We start from the raw sequence: 14409 nt of genomic DNA on the forward strand, positions 1-14409 counted from the left end.
GTTGAAATGTCCCATCAGGAAGGCGCTCTGCTTTCTTTGGAACAGAGAGGTCAAAGGGCAGATTGCCCAGCGGTTATCAGTGGTGTGTATTCATAGATGTCAAGGTAATCCAGGGTCCACCAAAACATTTACCACTAAAAAAAGATAGAAACATATAAAATTATTTATATTTTCTCTCTCTGTGTTTCACAATTGTCCTTCAATTCGCAAATGGTTGAATGTATCTCACCGGAGAAAGCATCCAAGCGAGCGAAAAGCACCCCTCTGCCACTGTATGTGTAGGCCATCTATCTGCAGCTGTCTGGTCAAAAAGAGTATGACTTTGTTGCTGCCCGTAGCATTGAATGCAAAGAAAGCCAGCAAGCATTTGGCCTCCCTTGATAAAAATCATTGTTGAACTAAACTGACTGAGCGCCACTGTGAATGATCCTGGTGCACAAAAAAAAGTATCAAGGGAAGCCAGTTTGGATTTGGCTTCACTCCAATCACATCACATCGAGAGCCAAACGTCATGGACAGAAAGAACATGAATTGTTGCATCTCATTGTGTTGTTGTCCTCCGGTGGCTAGCTAGCTAACTAAAATGAGAAATTTCCTAAATTAGCCATGGATGGAGATAGGGATTGAGACTTGTGGTTTTGATGATGTTGAAATGTTGAAGTTGAAATGGTGCTGGAATAGTGAAGGCAGCCCCTGTTATCTTTGCCACTTGCCGTAACTTTCTGTGGACTTCACCGGACAGCGGTGGCTCTCCGGATTTTGTGATGAAACAAAGATACGGTTGAATTTACTGTGTCTTCATATTGTCTCGGCCTTAGGCCTATATATCACGGTCGCAAGGCATATGAACTAACAGGTTATAGAGCAAACAACACAAGTATCACAACACAGGTTGTAATATGGCATTTTTTCCTGGCTTGGCTTCCCCTGTGATTTTACACACACACCGCTTCTGGTGGTACTAGCACTGACTCATCACCACCCTAGGGCCATTAGGATACCTCTTTGCAGTATTATAATGAATAGTATGCAGAAGTAGGACCATTCAATTTTGGTTTGTAACCATTTTCTAATACTTTTTAAAATATATTATATTCAAAAAGAAACATGTTTTATGCCTAAGCACTGCCAAATGTTTATATTTTTATGCATTTTTTACATTTCAATGTACATTGCAATTTATTTTATTGGCACATGATTACTAGATTCTCATACTACGTGCAGATTACATTGATAAAACAGGGTATGTGGTGAGTTGAGGTTAGCGCTATAGACTAAATAGGATCCGTATGATGATTATGTGCTGTCAACTCCTGTTGAATTATTTGAAACAGGCATCTACTTCAGTGTTCTTAGTCAGTGGAATATTCTAATAGTTGTGGGTTTAGTGAATGTTATTCTTTTCACCGGCTTGGGTTTCCATGTACGTTTTTCACCTCGCAACCCCCCGGCACAGTAATCCTCCATGTCAATGCGGTGTGTGTGCGTGTGTGTGTGTGTCAATGAGTTTGTGTCCATGCGTGTGTTTGTGTGTGCATTCCTGCATGTGTATGTGTGTGTGTGTGTTCCCGTGCCCTTGTAGGTGTGTGTGTGTTTACAGCACTCTGCTTCAGAAGGTAAACCCCTGCTTCCTGCTATTCTGGTTACAGGGACTGATCATAATCTAAGTGGAAACATGGGGTATGCTTGAGCGCAAGGCTGTCACTAGAACAAAGCTCTCCTTTTCTCTCTCTGGCACACACACACACACTAATGGACACACACACACTACAATGGTTGTTAGGAACTCTTGTAGGCAGGGAGGGAGGGGGAAACATTGGCTTCTGTCTGCAGTAGAGTGGTTATCTATTTGGTGACATCATCTGTATCCACTATCCTGTTTGCCGCTCTGCTTTCCTCCGTTCAGTTCCATTACCCATCACACTGTCCTATTCTAGCTTCCTCTGCATGGCTATCATCACCAGCTCTGAAATGATTAACACTTCGTCTTCAGCAGTAGACCTGAGGAAAAAGTATGCATGCGTGGAAATGTAAGAAATTAAGCAATATCTTTATTTTTCTCCTGACTTCATGGCTATTTGAAGAATTCATTATTTGCTAAATGTTGTAGAATAGCAACAAAAAAAAATGACGATTTCTTCTGCAATTTATTTAGCTTGAGATGCATGGGTTATTTAAGCAATAAGGCCCGAAGGAGGTGTGGTATACGGCAAATATAGCACAGCTAAGGGCTGTTCTGAACACGGAGTGCCTGGACACAGCCCTTAGCAGTGGTATATTGGTCAAATACCACAAACCCCTGAGGTGCCTCACTGATGTTATAAACTGGTTACCAACGCAATTAGAACAGTAAAAAAAAATGTATCGTACCCATGATATACAGTCTGATATACCACGGCTTTCAGCCAATCAACATTTAGGGCTCAAACCACCGAGTTTAAAATGCCATCTATACCTGTTTGTAGCTAGTGGGAAACTGGCAGAAAGGAGAGAGAAAGGGAAAGAGAATGGTGACTGTGGAGAGAGAAACAGAGGAAGTGGCCTGTTCAAGTTGCAGACTGCTTACAGACTGTTTTGGTGGTCTGAGACTCATTCTCGGTGGATTTCTCTGCACAGCCCAAATCACAACAGGAACAGAATGTACACAAACCCTCTCATTTCATTATCTTTTGGTACGGCGGTCAGGGCCGAGGTGACACTGCTCCGCGGATTGATGACCAATGGGACTCTATAGCCTCAACTTACTGCTATTCTGCCCCGACACACACACAAACACACACATATGCATTCACATGCACATACGCACACACTCACATACATCTACACACAAATATACATACTCATGAACATAGAATGATACTGTTCCTTGCGAAACATTGTGCCTAAACACACACATAAAGGTATTTATGAGAAAGAAAGAGAGAATTTTTCAATTCCAATATTTCTCCCTCACCTCTCATCCCTCTTTCCACTGTTTATTATGAGTCATTTTGTTGACTGTCCATCCCTTTCTCTCTCTCCATCTCTCCATCTGCACGTAGGTTCTGTCCGGCCCACTCCATTCTGCCCTCAGCAGGGCAGTGTTGGCCTGCCTGCCGGCCCCTGTGCTGTGATGGGTGACGGCCTGCCCCTGCACACCCTGTATATCTGCTCCGATGACATTACACCACTCTGGAGTTATAAGGTGTGAGGAACAGGGGGAGAACTGTCTGGAGATAAGGAGCCAAGATGGTGGTGTGTGTGTGTGTGTGTGTGTGTGTGTGTGTGTGTGTGTGTGTGTGTGTGTGTGTGTGTGTGTGTGTGTGTGTGTGTGTGTGTGTGTGTGTGTGTGTGTGTGTGTGTGTGTGTGTGTGTGTGTGTGTGTGTGTGTGTGTGTGTGTGTGTGCGTGCTGACTGACGGGAATATCACCATTGCAAGTGCTGGGAGTTCATGAACATGATAATGGGAATTTTTGAAATGGTGAATAAACTGACTGAAACATATTTGTTGATCGTTCTAAATTAGCATACAGCAAAATGTATATTACAATGTTAACTACTAAAGACCATTCACATATTCTATTGAGAGCAAAGAATAAGAGCACACCTTTTTGACTTCAATTATGAAATATTTTGGCCATTAGTGTTATCCCCATATTTTATCTCTCAGGTTAGATGACTCTTTAAAAAATATGCCAAGTAAGGACTCAAGTAAGGACTCAAAATTCGAGCAATCCCTTGAAAAAAAGAGCCAGACAATCACAAACGAAGGTTTAATCACCAGTGTAGTCTGCTGTTGACGTGGTTCTAGTGGCTGCCTAGGACCGTAAAATGGGGCGAGACCTGTGACACAGACAACTGCTACTGTCGCTCAAAAAGCAGGGCTCAGGCCACTTTGATGTATCATGTCACATGCTCACGGGTTCAAGTTCGTTCAATGTGTGTGCTTCATTGCTAGAAAGCAAGGTGCTATATATGGACGTATAAAGACACTGTTCAACTTGATTTCATTATTTTCGTTCATTTTCATCACTAGAATAACAGCTGTTTGTTGTTGTTCTTTTTTACGTTCTTTTTTTCCAGTTTGACATCAGATGACAGGCTATCGGGTCAAATAACAATGGCCTATTTATATATTAATATATAGGCCTAGGCTTATTTATAAAATGAATTTACATTTGGTTTCCATTATTTAAACTTCTATACGAAGTAGGTATATATGTAATAATTTGTCAGTATTACCATATTGTAATAATTATCGTATCGTCATGTGAATAATTGGCCTATTGTTAGAAATATATGCCTAGATGTATACATGTCTGAGGTAAATGTTGTTTTGCCTTCCTACCTGCTCATGGAATGCACCAGACTCAATGTTAGCCTACTGGTTGAACCTCAGATACAGAAATTATAATTGAACACAACTTGACATTTCATACACAAAGAACAATTTCATATTGCTCTGTTCGATGTAAATGTCCATGTATGTAATGAGTGGATGTAAATTTGAAATAGGCAACCTTTGTTATAACGAGGGGAAACATTGTATAATGATTTAAACACAATCCAAATCAAATGCAATAGAAATGCAACGTGTCGTTATTATTTTATCACATAGGCCCTACAGCTGTAGCGAGTAATCACGTGTTCCTCCTAGTTGCATAATTAAAACAGAAAAATATGCCTATACTCAACACGTCTGGTATGAGACATTTAAAATATCATCGTAAATTTAAACTGGAGACAATAAAATCCTGTATGTCACACGGGCAGAATCGAGACATTCAGGGCCTAGCACCGTGTGTAAAAAAAAAACCCGGCTATAATTAGCCTCAGCCTCCAGTCTCCACACAAGGCCGAGCGGAGTAGAGCAGAGCAGAGGTAGGTTTAATGTACAATTTAAAGTGTGTAGTTTATGTGTTCCTTGCCAGGCTTCTCGGGTTATCCGTAGGTCGTCGGGCACAGACGTTTCCCCTTGGTATGAAATCACACTACTCCTTTATTCCACCCTTTTCCACCGCGTTCCAAAACTGCTGGAGCGCGCGCTTGGATGTGTTTAATATTAAACGTTTTTCTGTGCAAGACGTCTGTATTAATAACCACACGATTTCAAGACTTTTGCCATAACCGTGTTGGAGAGTAAAATCTTGAATGTACCATTTTTCTTGATTTGGTCCTTGAAAGCACGCGGTTTTAATGTACGGTATAAAATATATGTGTGTATTATAAAATGACCTATAGAAATATTGTGGTTTAGGCCATTGTGTGTTTTTACGTAAATAGTTCACCTGAGAAAAGCTGGTGGGCTATTTAAGGATTTTCCTTTGACATTGTGGGTTTCAGAGAAGAGGCAATGGCGTCTATGGGGTTTTATTTTTTCTTCTAAAAGACAAGTGTTGGACCTCGAGCCTTTCACTAGTTTGACTGTCAAACAGAGCCTGCGTCTATGTGGACTCTTAATTATAAACAGATGGCGCTTTGAGGTCGAGCCTTGTAACCAACTGTGAGCTGAAACACAGCAGTTTTCCATTGAGCTGACTGAGCTGGTCACCCAGCCATACAGGTGCACAGTCCCGGGGCCGTAGTGGGCCGCCACGGTGTGTCCCTCTCAACGGTGTGCCCTCTCTCCCCTCACCCCTGCCCCCCTTCTCGGGGTAAACTGGAAACGAACATGAGTTGACTTATTCTGAAAAAGTGCGCACAGTCCAGGGTGGCGCGTGCGTGACACCACTGTTTCAGGGGCATGTTAAAAGTGAAGGACTGCTGTTCAACGAGTCTCCTCTCACCTATGTGTTCCGTTTACAGTGGAACCACGACGCTGTTTGGAAATGCTATCGGTTTGATTCAATCAAATCTGCTTGGCGACTTTACACAGAATAATCAAAAACCAAAACTAATAGGCCAACTGGTAGGCGTATTGCACCTTCTCGTTTATTAGTGAAATCCAATACAGTTTAATATGTTTTAATCTCAGACATTTGTCAATGTTAAAAAAATATGTCATAATAGCTATCCATGTTAACCGTTACGTTGTGGTTATTGCAGCATACAGGCTATATGAAGTGGTATTCAGAATTAATTAGACCATCTGTTTATTTTGGGTGGTTGTTATCAACTAATATAATGTTGATTAAGATGTGTTTTTATTTGATCACTATGCGTTAGGGCTACAGTATTTCAATTCACGGATAGGCTATACTTTCTATATTTAAAAAAAAATTCGTACATGTTTTATTTAGTGCCATCTTTGCATATTGTATTTAGCATGGTGTGTAGATTAAGCTATTTGAGGAATTGTAAATTCGTTTTAGAGAATCGAACTATGGTTAACACTGAGCGAGCTGATCTTTTCTCTCTCTCTCTCCATGGCGTGAGGGTCAGTGGAGTTGAGATGTCTGGACCCCAGGCTCTGGCATGAGACAGCAGAAGACAGTGCATACAGCACGCGCGGTGATCCGAATGTTGTTCCTATACTTTTCCGGTACACAAATACCTTTACTGTATGTTTTTTGTATTGTTTATTATTGACTCTCCGGTTAACTTGGTTTGAAAAAACATCTTTAGAAAAACGAAATTAGTCCTTATCGTTTGTCACTAATTTAGTTAAATGGCCTTACACATTCTTGTTAGACTGCTGCACATATGGACATCTTAAAATCTGTTTATCAGTTGGTGATTGACGAATTATTTGTCGTTGAACTTTGACCCTCATGTCTTTAAATCCTCGTTAAAACTTCCTGGTGTCAGTGGGTCTCTTTCTGATATTTCGCTGAAAATGGCATCGAAGTTAATCAAATCTCTACAAAGTAATTACAATTACAAATAAATTACGTCGCTGGATGTGATTTTACCTTTATAGTCTAGGCAACATATGGCACAGATGGCATTGTTAAGATGGTGATATAAAATTGTAGGTATTTTCCACTGAGTGATGCTTGTGTGTGAGGAAAATATAAATATAGCTGATAAGAAAGTAGGCATTGGTAATTTATCACTCAATCATCAGGGGATCAACAAAGTAGGACATAGGACTAATGCATTTTAATATATGTATCTAAACATGTATTTTAAATAGCCTACAGTCCAAACGCTCACCAGAAATATATTCTCTATATGTAGTCAACTTCTGTTCAATTAAAACGGATATTGAAATCGTGTTGTTTTAATGAGCTAAATATAAAAGTAATGTAGAACACAGTCACTTTTGTTTTTGGTATTTGACCCAAAGAAATGTGGGAGAGAGTGTGAGAAGGGAAGGATGCGTGCTGACGCGCATGTGAAGCTGTGCATTTCAGGAATGTAGCGGAACGTTTCAGGAAAAGGGGAAAATATTGAGGGGATAGTGAAGTCAGTGGGGAAAAAGTGTCCAAATAAACAAAGTTTTGCCAAATGTACAATGTGGAATCCCCTATATAGCATTACACGTGTAGGCTTTCAAATCAATAGGCCTAACTTTAGGCCATGTCAAAATCAGTACGTTTTCTTAGAGACCTTATAAGGAATAAAACAGGTGATTGTTATCTGTAAAGAATTTAACATAGGCGTACTTAATGTACAACTCTTAGTCACACACACACACAAGTAATAACATCGATATAAATAGTCCTACATAATATATTAGCCTAAGAGTAGAAGTAGACCTATAGTAGTACTGGTAGTAGTAGCAGTAGTAGCAGTAGTAGTAGTAGGTAAATCTGTTGTAGTAGTGCGGTATACCTATGGGCTAAATTAGTAGCCTAGTAGGTTTTAGTAAGTAGTAACATGAAAGAAAAAAACTACAGATAATAATCTGTGTACAATAGCGATTGAATAATAATAATAACACATAATATGAATATAAATATGGATCATAGTATTCATAATGACCTTGATAAATGGTATCATCATTATGCATTTTAAAAACGGACTTATTTTAAACGTCCTATACAAATGAATAAAATAACGTGTGCCCAACTGGGCACCATCTCAGGTCATGTTTGGGATAACGATTTGATTTGAGTGCAACCGATGTGCATGCTATTCTGTTGCACTTTTAGGAACTGTGCACAAATATTATTATGGCACATTTTGTTATTTAATTTCTCCAGCTCTAGGATATTTGTGGTAGCATTCGTAGCAGTTCACGTTCCAACTGCGCAGGTGGGGTCCAGGAGTGGAAAGAAATCATAAATTGTAGAGTCAGGCGTGTTCCTGAGTACACACACAGCGCACTGTCTTTCTCCTGCCATGCCTGGCTTTCTCCTGCGGTATTGTTGACGGTGCTCCGGCGGCCGACATCCTCCCCATTGACCCCCGTCTCCCTCTCTGCCTTTTCCGTCCCATGAAAAATGATTCCAGCGCTCTGATTGAATTTTATTCCTTCCTGACCTGGCCCGTTCTGTGAGGGTGCCATCAATCTTGGGACTAACACGACGTTTGTTTATAACTTGGGAAAGGATGTAATGACTTTTAGTTTTATGAGGCTGATTACAGCTATTCGACGGTGGGAGATAATGGGGCCTACATAGCTGCATTTCATTCCGTCTTTCTAGGCCAAAGTGTTGCTCAATTAAACACTATTATTTTTGCTAAACAGTTGATTTTTGTGCTCCGTTGTGATTCTGTTGTCAACGTTATTGTGGCTGCTGTGCGATTCATAATCTATTCTATGTAGGCACGATGTATACAGGATACATCGGGAAGATGCAGTTTACATAGCGTTTGCTCATTGGCAAGACTTCTTGCAGATGCCTACATTCTAAATTCTGCAGTTCTACATCGTTTACACGTTGGCCAGACATCAAGATTATATTCTGATGTTTCGTCGACGTCTTCCAAATGTGCAAACGCTATCCAAACTGCATTCCCATACGCAACTTGATACGTCGGCCAATGGAGTGCGTGTTTACTGGGAATAGGTCCCGCTATTATTATGAGTTTTGTTTTGATGCTTTTGTTGAAGTTGTTTATCTTGTAAAAATAAATATCTATAGCTAGCCTATACCTTTCTTGTCGAGGTAATGTTGTTATCAGCCCACACGATCAGTTCGACGTATAGACGTACATTGTTCCATTTATTGCAACCTCCAGGCCTATGGTTGTGCCCAGAGGATACACGACACGCTGCCATGCTCATATGATCATATCCCGTTTGACCCTCTAGCCCCAAGGGCCTCCTTGATAATAGTTACCCCTCATCCGCTTGAGCATAACATCAAGTCAACCAATGCCATTACATTGATATTAGACTAACGCAAAGTTAACAGTCAAATAATTGGCTGTTAACTTTGCGCTTAACATAACCTATAGCCGTGGAAATTCTAAGCAAATTTAAAGCGCTTTGTTGACCCTATCTAGGCAATTAGCAGCCAAATTAACCACATTAACCGAAAATATCTAATACATGCTTGAACTTTGAAAACATCCGTTGCGCTCTGGTAGCCTTTAGCAATAGTTGTTTTGGCAATTGGAAATAGTGTGCAAAATAATTACTAAAATAGTAGTAATATTATAATTATCATTAGTAATTATTAGTAATCATTATTATTAGTGGAGATTTTTTTATTCCTGGAATTTGAGAATAGGCATACACTTTACGCGTAGTAGGCCTTGTTTACGCATAGGCCTACTTTACGCACAGGCCTACCGTCACACCAGAAAACAATAAAGTAGGCTTATGTATGTCAATTTTGCTCTGGCATATGTAATTTGTAAAACCGTAATAAACTGAAGATGTCATTTATAACAGTATTCAAATGGAGGGATTAACAGTCTAAGAGAAATATATGGATTTATGCACAACATGGCTTTAAGCGCGCGCCCATGTTTCTCCTCATTGCAAATTCAACAAATGAATCGAATTTACTTCAAGCATACATCATATCATACTGTTCCCAAGGGTTTAAATTTAGGCAGTGGAACATGTTTCTGTAATTTGAAAATGTGACAACGAGGAAAATATGTCCCTTCATTAACCAGTCGAGGCAAGCCAGCTGTCTGAAACAAAAAATATATAATAATAATTTACGTAGACCTGCCAATTAAAATAGGCCTATTTACGAATTTCTCAATTTATAAAGAAGATTTCAATTAGGTGAGACCCTTGTGATATGTTTAACTATAAATACAAAACAAAAGCCACATAGGAAAGTATACTTTGCGCACGCGCTGTAGGGTGTGTTTGGCTCTCATCTCCCTAATACAGATAGATGTTCAAGTTGGAGTCATCTTTATAGATCGCAGTCCCAAAACCCTTGTGTGCCTACAGGACTATCTTTGGCATGTGTGGTATGATTTTAATTAAGCGTTGGAATGTGACTGTAAACACACGTGGCTATTCAAAACAAGTCAGTTTTGCTGTGTGGACTACTAGCCTGCATCGATGAACTGTTATGAGGCCAGAGGGCCCCAGGTCAAGATGTTGACAGATCGTCCGTGTCTGACAAGAGAAGAGCTGTGTCACTTTAAATATGAAGCAAAACAATAATCTAAATACACTGCCACTTCAAGTCATCATCAACACAAACGATAAATATGTCTGTTTGTTTATACAGTTGACATCTTGGATAATTTTTACGCATATAACATTCAATTGTATTTTGGTCATCATAACAAAAACGGACTAGATCGAGTTGCATTGAAATTCAAATTTTTGGAAATAAATGTTTTCCTATTCTAGAAACATTCCATGTTAATTTGGGTAATTATTAATTATTTCATTCGACCTCGATTTTGTTGACAAGCCTAAACGAACTGACCAAACTCCGTGATTACAATTATACATTTTCTGTGAAAATGTATAGTGAGAATGGTAACCCAACCTGTCAAAAAAAGGCTGTGATTTAAAATCTGATTTATCAATCGCTGCCAGTGATCTATTCCACGTCGATAGGTTCCAAACGGGGTGCAAAACAGCTTAAAGGTCTGTGAGAAATAAGGTCTGGTTAAATTACACAAACTGTCCAAAAAATATCATATAGTCTATAAGAAATCAGGCATAGCTTTAACTCAAATAAAATGGCAATTTATTAAACAAACAATGCAATTCCTTCAGAATACTTTTCAACAAAAGAAGAAACTTTGAAAGAGTAGGACGATATACAAGTTCCGCTTTTTATAATGGAACATATTTGGACAATTAAGGCATTTCAATTTAGAAACACTTTTTGGTGTTTGGTCCATAATTTCCGGCAGTTTAGAAATAAATTACTATATGCAATTTACACGTAATAATATGTCCATGAAAGACTGGCATATTCTTATCTTTAAAACATGTCACAAAAGCGAGAAGAGACTTACGTGTTATTAGCCGTAACACTGTTCTTTACAAACCAAGATCATGTCTTTTTTATCTGTCCATTATTTGTGTTCTGTTTCGTTTTAGTCCATCGTCGTGGCAGGTGGTGGGTAAAACGACTCACGATATTTTTATGAAGAAGATCAATACGATGAAAACCTAATTTGTTCAGAACTTGCTGCAGTCATACACGAAAGCTCCTGAAGTGCGGTAGATGGATTGGCTAGGGGGAAATGACATTTGACAGCTGTTATTCCCGTTCACAGGAGAATTATTCAAGCCAATTCTTTGAGATTCGAACATCTCGCGCACGGAGTGGAAGTTCTGCTGCTGGGCGGGGTAGGTCGCCCCGATGTGGCCTAGGTCCCCGGCCTGGTTGAGGTACCATGAGGGAAGCCGCCCTTGGTGGGGATGGTGGCCCTCCTGCCCAGTGTTTAGATTGCCGTGGGCCAGAGGGGAGGAGGTGGTCGTGATGGAGTAATCTGGCAACGTTTCATCCACGGTGGTAGTCGGAGCTAGGTGGCTAGATCTATCCCCGGCGTATAAACTCATGGCTTGCATATTACAATGGTAGCTAGCATTCGAGGTAGTGGAGATAGAGTTTTGGTTACAGGGTGAGCTATAGACTGACGTCTGGTTCGGTGAATAGTTTAGGGACAAAGACGGTGTTATACCTGTCCTGGACGAGGCGATGAGGGACGGGGCAAGCTCTGTGGCATCCTGTGGGGACCCCCGGAGGGAAGTCATGATGTTGTCCACACTGAAGCCCTGGGCCTGGCTGTGCTGGTGGTGCTGCTGCTGCTGCTCGGAGCTCTCCATGCCGATGGACCTGTTGGGCGGGATGCTGTGGGGGCTGCCGTTGCTGGACATGCTGCTGCTGCTGCTGTCGGGACTCTCGACTTTGGGCACAGTGCTCAGGGAGGGCGAGGCGGCCTGTGGGGGTGTCGCGTTACCGTTCTCGGTCTTAATATCCTGGATCCGGACTGGCTGGGAGCCCTGCACGGGCTGTTCCGCGTCCCGGCCCTGTCTAGACGGCGTCTCCTTAGCACCCCGGTCATCCTTGTCTTTCATTGCGTCTTTCTTCTTGAACCGTCGCCTCCTCCTCAAGAAGCTGCCGTTCTCGAACATGTTGTATGAGTCCGGGTCCAGGGTCCAGTAGCTCCCCTTGCCAGGCTTTTTGTCATCACGGGGAACTTTGACAAAACACTCATTGAGAGAGAGATTGTGCCTGATGCTGTTCTGCCAGCCCTGTTTGTTGTCTCGGTAGAACGGGAACCTCTCCATGATAAACTGATAAATCCCGTTCAGGGTCACCTTCTTGTCAGGCGAGTTCTGGATCGCCATAGTAATGAGCGCAATGTAACTGTACGGGGGTTTCACCATATCCTTCGGCTGGGGCTGCGGGGTATACGGTCCATAGGCTCGCGCCATGCTGGCCGGGTACTGGTCGTGGGCCGCGTGAGAGTACATACTCATAGGGGCCGGCATCCCGGTGTATCCTCCACCCGCGGCGGCCCGGTAGTAGCTTTGGTCGCTACTAATGTAAGGCACGACGCCCAGAGAGTTGGGGCTCGAGACGGAGTAGCGCGCCTGCATGTCTTCTCCCCACAGCTCAACTATGCTCCTGCCTAAAACGAACTTCCCAAAGTATGCAGACGGAGAGCTCCACTTTTTCTTACTGAAAAGTTGAGGCGCTCAAAGCACGAGTTCCTGTCTTGTCACTTGACAAATAATACTATCAGGGATGCACTGTACCAGGTCTTAATAGGGTTTAAGCGGTTTCCATCTCAGTGTGCTGAGGCGCGCATTGAAAAACGTATGAACTTTGGGCATCCGTCACTACAGAATACTTTTGCGCTGTTAACTTCTTTCCCCCTTTTTGCTGCCAGTATGCTCCTCCCAAAGAGAATCCGAGCTGTCCAATTGTAGGTCAGGCAGTGCAGAGTGAGCAGCAAATGGATTGAGCTCCTGGCCACACACACGTCTTTAGAAAAACGAGAGGAGGGGTAACTCCCAGCCCACTCCGACAAAAGACTGGACTTCAGCAGTGAGCACGCTGCTTGCCCACGTACAAAATCAGATTATGGACTAGATTTAGTTATTGCAGAAAATTTCCATTCACGAGCAAACACATTGTTGAGACCACCAAGTGATACATAATAAATATCAATGTATTTTGTAAATTAATTAACTACTGTATGGGATTATAGGCCTATTTTTTTACTTAAGCATGCTAATGTACTATTAATGATTAGGACAGTTGGCGATTGTGTGAACCACAGAGATCCTATTCAATTCCTTATTCTATGGTGTGACCTTAATTAACACATGAATTACTAGGCTATTGCAATAATGTTTCGAAAGAGTTTTCACTTAAAATGTGACATTGTGATATTCATTACGAAATCAATGGAGAACAAACACTCCATCATCTCCGTTTGGGTGAATCACTCCATTAAAATCTCCAGCCGCACATCTGTTTTCAAATATGCAATAAATACGAGTTACGAGGAGGAAATAATCCCCAGTGTTTGCCTCCTGCTGTTTAGCATCTTAATGCGATGCTTTATTAAGGCGGTATGTTAGTTAAAAGTCTCAATCAACACGCGTGGTCAGATCAAAGCGCTCCTCCTTCCGTTCAGTGGGCGGTATGTGAGATCTCATTACGGCAGAATTAAAGCTAGTTTGGCCGGAGAAAGGGTCAAGTTGCGAAGGTTTGCTCTCAGTGAGAAGCAGATTGAACAGAAGAACCAAATGGTGTGATCAGACAGCTAATTGTGTCATTCTTGTGGTCAAAATGTGTGAATATTAAACGGAATAAGGGCATTGTCACGTAGGCTAGACAAGATCAACTATATAAGGCATACCGTTCGTTTTTGTTGCACGGGAAAGCTCTTATATACTTGCTCAGTGAATACATAATTGATTCAATTCAGACAGATTGTATCAAGTGGAAGGTGTCTAACAAGCTTCAGATCCCTTGGATCGTATTGATCTATTCCCTAATATAACATTCATACTTCTTACCATCTCTATATTATAGGCGGATAAACATGGACACCACGCAGCCCAGCCTCACCACGATATTCCGTTTTAAAATGTTTTTTTGTTTTTTTAAGAGGACCAATTGTATTACTAAAACAAAACATTTTCAA

General features: G+C 41.3%; 1 protein-coding gene across 1 annotated transcript; it reads right to left on the reverse strand.

Annotated features, from left to right (window-relative positions):
• Window positions 1-10965: 10965 nt before the first annotated feature.
• LOC124040902 (forkhead box C1-A) lies at window positions 10966-13188 on the reverse strand. Its single transcript, XM_046358016.1, has one exon. It carries the CDS (start codon window positions 12848-12850, stop codon window positions 11423-11425), a length of 1428 nt encoding a protein of 475 aa, XP_046213972.1. The 5' UTR covers window positions 12851-13188; the 3' UTR covers window positions 10966-11422.
• Between the last annotated feature and the right edge of the window lie 1221 nt (window positions 13189-14409).

The sequence above is a fragment of the Oncorhynchus gorbuscha genome, linkage group LG08 (genome assembly GCF_021184085.1).
Source record: "Oncorhynchus gorbuscha isolate QuinsamMale2020 ecotype Even-year linkage group LG08, OgorEven_v1.0, whole genome shotgun sequence".
In the NCBI taxonomy this organism is placed as follows: Eukaryota; Metazoa; Chordata; class Actinopteri; order Salmoniformes; family Salmonidae; genus Oncorhynchus; species Oncorhynchus gorbuscha.